Genomic DNA, 10147 nt, shown 5'->3' with positions numbered 1-10147 from the left:
TTAGGAAAAAAGAAGGAAATACCTTCCAGATTTTCTGCGTAATCAAAATTAGAATCTAACCCCATGTTTCAGTAAGTAGATATTTAACTATAAAGAACAAATTACATTTTTGACATTATACTTACGAGAACCCAGATGAGTCATTTCCGTAAGGCAGTGAATCTTGCCAAGTTATTTTCTGCATCATCCTTTCCTAACAAAACCAAACTTTTACCTCACCAGTTTCTAACAAAATTTGTCCAATTTCAGTTTTAGGCAATTAAGACACGTTATACACAATTCAACGCATTTTTAAACGATCATTGGGTCTGAAAAAGGTTTTTTATAGAAGTTTTAGCTAAAAGGCTCTGTTAATGATAACGGGAAAGCATCTGCAGTCACATGTTTACATACATTCCTTGGCATTAATATCTTACAAATTCTGGGGATTTTATTGGTTTATTTGAACCATTATATATCTAGTGTGACATTATTACTCAACATGCAACTGCAATGATTATGCAAAACAAGAATAAGGTAAAATTTATATATACATCTAAATATATTTGCCTAAATCTTATAAACGGGTGGAGGGATCTACATAGTACTAACTTCAGAAGGTGTATTCACTTCGCATTAATGATTACCTGTAACTTGTAGTTTTTACTTGCCAGTATTAAAAGGACTTATTGGAGATCTAGGAAGGAGAACTAAATTTTCACTAGTTGGGGAAACTCTTTTGGAGCCAGGTTCATTAGTTAGTTTTTTTGATGTGTCACCACTTTCCAGGTTCTAGCAGAACGGACTTGTGACCCACAGATGAAAGGAAAATGGTAAGGATGTTCCAAAATCACTGAGGCCCAAGCCTGCCCTGGACTGGAAATGGTGGAACACCAGTGTTACTGTTCTCATCGAAGACACTCATCACCATGGACTAAGAGGGTGCCAACCAAGAAAGAAGCCCCCCGCTGCAAAATAAACACTTACCCATGTGTTATCCCAAAATGGAGAAAAGGTTTGTGGTCAGACAAGACAAAGATTGAACTGTTTGGTCATAATGACAAGAAGAATGTTTGGAGGAGTATAAATCTCAGAACACCATACCACCTGTCAAGCACAGTGGTGAAGGCATCAAGCTTTGGGACTGTTTTGTTGCCAAAGGTACTGGTGCATTGCACAAGGTGGATGGAACAAAAGGACCACCTCCAAATTCTTCAACATCGCTTCATATCAGCAGCCAGATGGTTGAACAATGGCCACCTTTGGGCCCATTTACATAAAAAAGGCAAAAAATGTTGATAAACTATCCTGCAATCAAAGGAATTCGCTTTCTGATGTCTGTGTAGAAGTGCTCCTTCAGAACCGTTAAACAGTTATGTTAACTGTGAATAAAGGTGAGCTGCAGTTCAAGAGGCAAGTCTGATTAACTTATGTAGTTTAGGTGCATGGATATCGCCCTCTGCTGGCCATAACACAGAAGGTCAGTTTAAGGCATGCTATCTGGTAAATGTTAAATTTCATTAAATTACAATAAATTTTGATTTCTGAACACAAACATGCTATATTAAAGCATTCAAAAAGCAGTTTGACAAACAGGCTTCACACTCTAATTTATTTGAAATAAAACTCTTTAATAATTTAATGATGTATCCCAACTGCAGAAAACAGAACAGCAGATTAATCTTATCTCTAATTTCTGTGAATATGTTTGCATAGAAAACCAAGACTGTAGACTAGACTACATCCAAAAGAAACAGTTCAGCAAAAGAAAAAAAGAAAAATCACACAGCTGCTGGGTCTTAGCAGGACGATACGCCGCTGTTGGACAGCAGGTTGGCCAGCTGCTGGCTCTCCAGTGTGATCTTTTCCTTCACTCTAAACACAAACATCATGCACACTGTGTAAAAACGTTTGCAAACTGCCACATTTCCAAGAAAGTGATGAGTAAAAATATAAAATATAAAGTAGAACACTCAAATACATGTAATGTTGCCATTCCATCCCATATTGCTAAAAAAAATGCATGATTGTTGAAGGTTATTTTCCGAGGTAATTTGTAAAATTATTTTGGCAACAAGAAATGTCTCCCCCTGCTGGATAGTAGATAGAATATATGTCCCTCAGTTTGATTCTTTAGTCTACATCCATGAATGACACTTATCAGGTACATTTGAAAATACGCTCTGTTTTTCTTTTTGTTGTGGTTGTAACATGCATGAACTCTGCGGTGAACTCTCACCTCTCAGGGAACTCGATATTGTCGATGGTCTCGGGCAGCGGCACACCCCTGGTTTCTGGAAGCAGGAGAACTAAACCACCTGCCAGGAAGGCCAAACATCCTGCACAGCAAAATACACCAAATACTCAGCTTTAATAACATGTTTTCTTCTTCTGATGATGTTAACATAAAAAGGCCAGTTTTTTTCCACTCCTGCAAACAGAAGAAATCATACCTAGAGGTATGATTCAGCTACAAGGAACCTTTTTCCAGCAATCAGTTTAGTTTTCTGGAGCTATTCCTTTAACCAGTCCTTTCCGCTCTAGGAACCAAGGGTGAAGTCAGATCACCTAGGCAGAAATCTACAGCAGAAAACAGCCCTGGTAGGGAAGTAGTACTTTTGGTAGTACTATAGGTGGAGTTTTGTGGTAACAGAGTGCATTTCTTACTGGTTGAATATTCCTAGCATTTTGTTTTAGCCATATCATAACTCCCTGATACTTAATGTTTTCGGTTAACTGTAGACACCTGTGTGCCAATCAGAAATGCTGAATATCAGTGTTTTACAGTGCTTACAATAAATTACATGATAAAAATCAGCTAACCTTAGTGGGACGATGAACTAAATGAATAAAATGAAGTGTCGACCTCTGCTTTCAGCATCTGTGGAGGTGGAAAGAGTATCTGTCTCATCAAAGCCATTTTCTATGGATCTAAACCGTTGATGTTAAAGGTTTTAAGTCATTTATGTTCTATGATACAAATAAAAAGAAAATCACAGATCACCAGTGGTGTCTATTATTAACAAATTTTAACTTGGAACAAAATAGACACATTGTGGCTCCTGCTGAATGTGTCTACTATTAATGTTTTACTTGACTCCAAATCGATTTAAAGTTCATGACAGTTAGCCCTTTCCAAAGTTCGAAGTGACTCTCCATGCGTTACAAAGTGTAAACGCTGACTGAACCATTGGTTAGAGTTTTATTGCTGAAAATTACAGCTTTTTATTTCCACAACTGTATCTGTTTTCCTCTCCCCCACAAACATTAACAAAATGGAGATTGGTGGACTTCATTTAAGATTCATCATACTCACATATTTCCACAAAGTTTAGAGTGACAGTACTTTGCTTTTAAACCACAACCACTGCAAAACAATCTAAATAATGCTCTTATTTCACCTTATTTAATCATATTTTGGACTCAGCTGTTGTGGTGGGTGGACATCTGTGTCCGCCGAAATAGAAACACTCCAACAGGAGTAGGATCTTTTCTGCATCAGTGGGTGTAATTTACTTAAACCGGCCCAGTTTTGGACCCCACAGTGGAAATGTATCTCAACATATACTATAACTAAGTGGTTTAAAAAGCTGAGGATCACACCAAAAATGATGAGTGGCAGCTCAAGCCAGATGACGGCCAGTCTATAGAGCAGGAAAGGAGCTACAATGCCTCCAACATCACACAGCGTGGAACAAACTGACACGCCAAAGTTCCTAGAAAAATTTAAAACATTGTTAACACGCCTGTTTTCATCAGAAATATGAACGTAAGCAACAGATGAATAAGTCTTACCGAACAAATGTTGGGTAGAGCTCAGTGTTTACAAAAACCACCATCTCAAAGGTCATGGTGATCCCCAGCCGACCAACGCAGGCCACCACAGTCTTAAACCAGAACATACCTGAGAGGGCCGTGGAAAAACAAATGGCTAAACTGTGGAAAAACCTGGAATGATGCTAAGCATTTGAGCTTTTTCTGAGAGCCTCACTGTCAGGAATGAACGCTGTGATGAAGCAGGAGGCTCCGGCCACGATGTTGGCGGCGGCGAACGGGAGTCGTCTGCCGATACGCTCGATGGTGAACAGGATGAGGAAGGCAGCAGGGAACTCCACCAAACCGGAGATGAGGAAGTCGATGTAGACGTTTCCTCCCAGAATTCCCAGTCGCATGATCAAACCCTGGTAGACAACTGCACTGGTGAACCTGGGGCACAGAGGAACTCTTGGAAATGTATTTGAGGGATAAATGTAAAGATAGAGACATATAAAGATTATCCTAGGCCATGTTTTTTATAACAAGACTAAAATTAAATCCACATAAAGTCTCTTCAATTTGGGAATGAAAGGGTTAAACGAGTAACATTTTTCTGCATTTTAAAGAAATCCAAGATTTTGGAAACATTCCAGTTCAGTAACTTTTTCCTGGAACCAGACTAGTATTTCGTCTAACTAAGGTTTCTGATTATTCAGATTTAGGCCAACTTAATATAAAGGAGATATTGTTAAAAACTGGGGTGGAGCTCGTCTTCTGGTTTAGGAGGAAAAACTCACCAGTTATAGCTGAGGATGAAAGTGTGTTTTCTCATTTTAGGAGTTCTGATCAGGTCCATGAAGGAGGCGGTGGAGGAATCTGCGTTATCGTCCGACAGAGTCTACAAAACACATCGGAATATCAGACAAACATCACTGACCGTCTTCCTCCTCTTTAGATTGTTGGTTTCAGCCCTTTTTTCAAAGTTGAATTCATTGTGACAAACACACTAAAGGAACTTCTCATTCAGTCAGGTGTAACGCAAAATGCTTTATAGAGGTTAAAAACAGAAAGAGAGATGTAACCGCTTCAGACACTATAAACAGACATTTAAAACAAGTAAATATTGTTAATAAAGCAATGAGGAATTTAAGTGAGAGAAATTAATCAATTATAGAATATGAGGAACTGTGGAACGCAATCATGACGATTAGATTAGCAAGGAAACACTGGAGATATATGTATACTGTATAAGAAAAAAGGTAAATGTGATTAAATAAAATGTATAAAAACAGACCATATATAGTAAATAAATAATTAAACAATCTAGAACAGTAACAAACAATTTATTCTTACAACCTAGAACAGTACTTCTGTAAATTTAACTGATTTAACAAACTGGCCTTTGACAGTTTGTAGACCATCCTTTTCTCCATGGCTATATCATGGCAACATGATAAGCAACATAGAACATTTAACTAACTCACTAATTAAAGTTGAAATAAAACTCCTAAAGCAAGTATGCAATTATAAACCCAGAACTTTTTGTCATTAAGAAATATAAAAGGCAATAAAATAGGCCCAGAAAAACAAACAGCATCAGCTGCGTTCCAGCGATGCATTTTAAATAAACATTTTGAAGCTTAATTGAGAACAGATATAAATGATATCATGAACAGACTTTTTTTTGAACAAAAACATCTTCAGAATCAGCTTTAGTGGCCAAGATTGTGTACACAAACAAATAATTTGACTATAGATTCAAGTGCTCACAGAAGACAAACATATAAACTTCAGAGTGAATTAAAAAAATGGATAAAAGAAAAAGTATGTACATGTAAAGCTTGTGTACATACAACCTTTATTTCAATAAGGAAGAGAAAAGAAAACAGACAGGTTGTGGTAGTGCAAATATGCTTATTTTAGTAGGCAACTACTCAGGCTGGAAGGTGTTCATTGTGTTCTTCTGAGAGAATGTCTGGGGTGAGAAACGGTTTCTCTGGTGGCTGGTTTTAGGCGCTCTGTGGCGCCGTCCTGAAGGTAAAACTCTAAACAGCTCGAGTCCAGGGTGTGTGGGGTCTGCAGAGATGTTAGCTGCCCTTTTCCTGACTCTAGACCTGTACAAAACCTGGATGGAGGGAAAGTCAGCCCTGATTATTCTCTCTACAGACCTGATTGTTCGTTGTAGTCTGGCCCTGTCCTGCTTTGTGGATGATCCAATCCACACGGTAACGGACGAACACAGGACAGACTGAATTATGGCAGTGTAGAAGATGATCAGCAGCTTCTGTGGAGGGTTGTACTTCATGAGTTGCTGTGGGAGGTACAGTCTCTGCTGGGCCTTCTTCCGAACAGTGTCAATGTGTGAGAACCACCACAGGTCCTGAGAAACGGCGGCTCCTAGGAACCGGAGGTGGTGCACAGTAGAGACAGTGTTGATAAGGAGAGTGACAGGAAGGAGAATGGGACTGTTCTCCAGAAGTCCACTGCAATCTCAGCGGGTTATGCTCCAGGTGATTCTGACAGCACCAGTGGACCAGTCAGAGTCAATCCACCAATAACAGTGGTATCAAATGCAAACTTCAGGAGTTTTACTGAATTGCAGTCAGTCATGTACAGGAAGAAGAGGAGTGGAGAAAGAACACACCCCTGGGGGGCGCTGGTGCAGATGGCTCTAATTTGAAATTATAGTGCAGCATCAGATTATTTAAGAATCTAACATGTTTGAAGGAAATCTGATTTGATTAAGTAATTTTGGAGACCAGAAGCTGCCAGAAAGAAACTTGAAAGTTGTAAATGTAGGAGGCCTAAAAGAACAAGTACCATTAAAGTTTGTGATCTGTTTTTTTGGGTCTGACAGCTGATGTAGTGGACCAGTGTTACCTCGATCATCTTGGTCAGAGTCATCTTGTTTTCCTTTGCCATGTCCTTGGTGATCTCTATAGCTTTGGACTTCCTGTTCTGAGACAGCAGCCATCGTGGAGATTCAGGGATGAACCTTGAGGGAAAACGACAACACCAGTCAGGACTTTAAAAACACAACTTTTAGATTTCAGTGGGTGGGGAGGGTGGCTGAAGTAAAAAGATGGCCTTCCCCGGCCTTAATGATTCCCCTCATACAGTAAATCTGTAATGCTACTAGGTTTTAAATTCACTAATAAGCATGCGTGGGGGACAGGGAAGCAATGTCTTGCCAAAGGACACGTCGGCACAGTGCAGGATAGAGGTCTCAACCCCCCAAACCCCCATCCCACAAGGCCAAAGCTACAGGACTGTTGAGACAGATCCCAACGCTCTCAACCCTATTGTGCTCCTTGGTCGTCAGGATGCTGTTAGTTCACTAATGTTCTCTAAGGAACCTCTGAGGCCTCCACAGAAGAGCTGGACTTACACAGAGATTAAATTACACATAGGTTGACTCTGTTTACTACTCAGTAAGGTCAAATGTTTAAACGTTGTCTCACCAGTAGTAGGACAGGAAAAGGATGTAAGGTATGGTGATGACAACCTGCAGCCAGCGCCAGTCCGTGATGAAGTAGGCGAGCAGAGGGAGGATGAGGATGCCAATGCTGAAGAACATCTGGTAAATAACTCCCACCGTTCGTCTGAACTCCACCCCAACGATCTCTGTGACTGAGGGAAAACAACATTTTATGCCTATGTAACTGCACTGATAAATTTCCTGTTATTTATGCAGATCCATGTTGACTTTATCAAAACTGACAAGATCCTCAAATTTATTTTATAATTGTTTAATTCTGGAAGCTTTACCTATGCAATGCTACCAAGCTTCATGTAGGACATGTATGTTTGTTTGGTCAGAGAGAAATAAATCAAGTTTTATTCATTAGTTGAAGTGTCTTTTTGTTTGAGCAGATTAAAATGGTTCTGTGACGCTTGGTAGAAACTTTGCTTGTTTTATGGATGGACGTGAAAAGATGTGGACTGATGATTCTTACTCAGGACGTATCCCGCCACCCATCCTCCTTTCACTCCAAACCCAAACAGAGTCCTGAAAACCAGCAAAGAAATGTAGTCGGGAGCCACGGCGACCAGGATGCCAGCGATACCATTCAACACGTTGGACATGAGGAAGCTCACTTTCCTTCCAAACCTAAAAAAACACAAACCTTTGCTGGGAAATCATCCCAAACTTTATCTAAAGTGAAGCAAATACTATTTTTTTGTCTCTGAAAATAAAGACAACTCATAAAAAGTTCAAATTTAATCAGGGATGTAACGTAGAGCTTTAGTGAATGCAAACTAACCTGTCAGCCAGGTAGCCGATGGCAATGCTCCCAATCAGGAAGCCCATGTTCAAAGTAGCCTGATACATGTCCACCAACCATCCGTCTGAGCACACCAGGTCAAACTGGGGACACAAAATGTTTCTGTCAGGATGTCCAGGACTGGACCTGTCACCGCCTTTAATGGGAACCAGGGACCTTGTACTGACTTGAGTCGGACCGGTTAGAACATGTGATGCCCTTAAACTCCATATAGAAACCTGCTACTCAGCTTTGAGTCAAATCAGCAAGCAGGTTTGCTTTACTTTATAGCTCCTGTATTTCAGGACCCTTAGGAAGAGGTAAACAGCAGTTCATCATATTAGATAACCCAGATTTTCCTGTTTAGACCACACAGTAATTTATTAACACAGAGATTTAATACCACCTATAAGACCAAACCAGATTAAGATTTGAGACTGGGACAGAGGTCCACCTTCGAGCAGGACAACAACCCTAAACATGGAGCCGGTGCTACAGTGGGATGCTTTTTAGACCAATGCATATTCATGTTAGAATGGCCCAGTCAAAGTCCAGATCTAAATCTAATTGAGAATATTTGGGAGGACTTGAAAATTGATGTTCACAGATGCTCTCCATACAATCGGTTATTTTGAGACGAATAATGGGCAAAACCTTCAGTTTTTGGCAGGTTTCAGTGTCATTTATATCTAAATAAAGCATCCAAACCATTCATTTGGTGATATATGGATTGGATTTAATAGAAATGATGATATAAGCTTATGTGTGTATCTCTCTTTGTGGCTCAAATTTCCAGAATTCCCCAGTGAATGTTCAAGTTACTTTTTAATAATTAGAGTATTCTGATTTAGAGATGATTTTTTTTTTTTATGTATATAAAGTTAAGTTTATGCAGTTTAACCTTTCCATACACCTGAAGTGTGTTCAAATAAGTAGTTAGAGCATAAGGAAAAACAGAATATTTATGCACCATGGCTCAGGGAGCTGAAGGTAGCAGAGCACTCGGTAATTAATCTGCACATATTTAACTGCTTCTGTAAAACTGAGTGACATATACAAAAAAACTAAGCTTCAGGTTCTTCTAGTGTTGAAGTTAAGGCTCCATGTGGGAAAAGAGGCAAAATCGAGATAAAAGAAATATTTTATTCAAGGGAAAAGTAAACTCTGTTCTTTCTTATAGACATTTTGATCCTTCAGAAAATAAAAGAAAGATTCTGACACTAAACTATTATTTATCTAATAATCATCTGGACCTGGAAAAAACAGAACCCATAACTTTTTCATTCTCACCTCTGTGACAAAGGACCGCCTCCCCTCATAGTCGTACTCCCAGCCCTCAGTGCACCTGACAGTGGGAGTTCTGCTCTGGTCCAGTTCCTGTGGATCGCAGCGGAGTTCTGTCACATTCCAGTCCACCTCATACCGCTCACAGCTGCTGTGCTGCAGAATTCTCGAGATGTTGACCAGCGGCGCCGTCAGCCTGCGACTTTCCTCCCGGCTCCATCCGCAGGCCTCCCTCCTCTCCACCGCTGCAGAGTCCCGGCACCAGTGATCCGGGGTGAAGCCCTGAAAGACGATGCCCACGTACACCCCGGCCCATGGCATGGACACCATACACAGCAGGGCAAAGATCCGCTTCTGGAAGCGGCCAAACTTCCCGGCTTCCTCCAGGATGTCGTCAAAAGTGGCCATGAGTGCAAAGAGAGGTGACTTCTGCTCCAAACAGCTGATCTGTATGCTGAGCCTCCCTCTGCACACTGACCATTCAAACTCCGGCCCAGTGGGACTTTTAACAGGATCCACTGGAGCAAAGGTCCAAAGAAATGGGTCTGTTCTTTACATGCTATGCAGCAGAGCATGAAAAACACATTTGCTATGACTTTTACAGACGTCAAACTGTACGAACTTGGCAGAGTGCCTGCATGAATTTCTTCATTAGCATAAGTGCATCTGATGGAGCAGCCTGTCCCAGAGAAGCAGTTAAAGTTTAAATGAGGACATCTGAGAGGAATGGGAGACACTTTGAAGCCCAAATCCACATCAAATACTGCGCATTTCAAACAATTAAAGTCTGAACTAATACAGAGAGTTGTTCTCAAGTCAAACTCGGGTCATCTGAGACGATCTGACAAGTGTCTGAACCAATT

General features: G+C 40.4%; 1 protein-coding gene across 1 annotated transcript; it reads right to left on the bottom strand.

Moving 5' to 3' along the window:
* Positions 1 to 1589: 1589 nt before the first annotated feature.
* Positions 1590 to 9795, bottom strand: LOC124882239 (solute carrier family 22 member 2-like). The gene is made up of 11 exons (XM_047388493.1): positions 9291 to 9795; positions 8001 to 8104; positions 7692 to 7846; positions 7197 to 7365; positions 6616 to 6730; positions 4533 to 4633; positions 3971 to 4185; positions 3775 to 3883; positions 3583 to 3695; positions 2219 to 2318; positions 1590 to 1854 (listed from the first exon to the last, which is right to left on the bottom strand). Exons 1-11 carry the CDS (start codon positions 9690 to 9692, stop codon positions 1779 to 1781), a joined length of 1659 nt encoding a protein of 552 aa, XP_047244449.1. The 5' UTR covers positions 9693 to 9795; the 3' UTR covers positions 1590 to 1778.
* Between the last annotated feature and the right edge of the window lie 352 nt (positions 9796 to 10147).

This window comes from Girardinichthys multiradiatus, chromosome 15, assembly GCF_021462225.1.
Source record: "Girardinichthys multiradiatus isolate DD_20200921_A chromosome 15, DD_fGirMul_XY1, whole genome shotgun sequence".
Classification (NCBI taxonomy): domain Eukaryota; kingdom Metazoa; phylum Chordata; class Actinopteri; order Cyprinodontiformes; family Goodeidae; genus Girardinichthys; species Girardinichthys multiradiatus.
This window is presented reverse-complemented; position numbering and strand designations above follow the sequence as displayed.

Excerpts from the sequence above, each read along its gene's own strand:
- LOC124882239 (XM_047388493.1), bottom strand. The coding sequence starts at position 9,692 with ATGGCCACTTTTGACGACATCCTGGAGGAAGCCGGGAAGTTTGGCCGC. Across the intron at positions 8,105-9,290 it reads GGCGGTCCTTTGTCACAGAG|TTTGACCTGGTGTGCTCAGA; the intron begins GTGAGAATGAAA and ends TTGTGTCCCCAG. Across the intron at positions 1,855-2,218 it reads AATATCGAGTTCCCTGAGAG|AGTGAAGGAAAAGATCACAC; the intron begins GTGAGAGTTCAC and ends GTTTGTGTTTAG.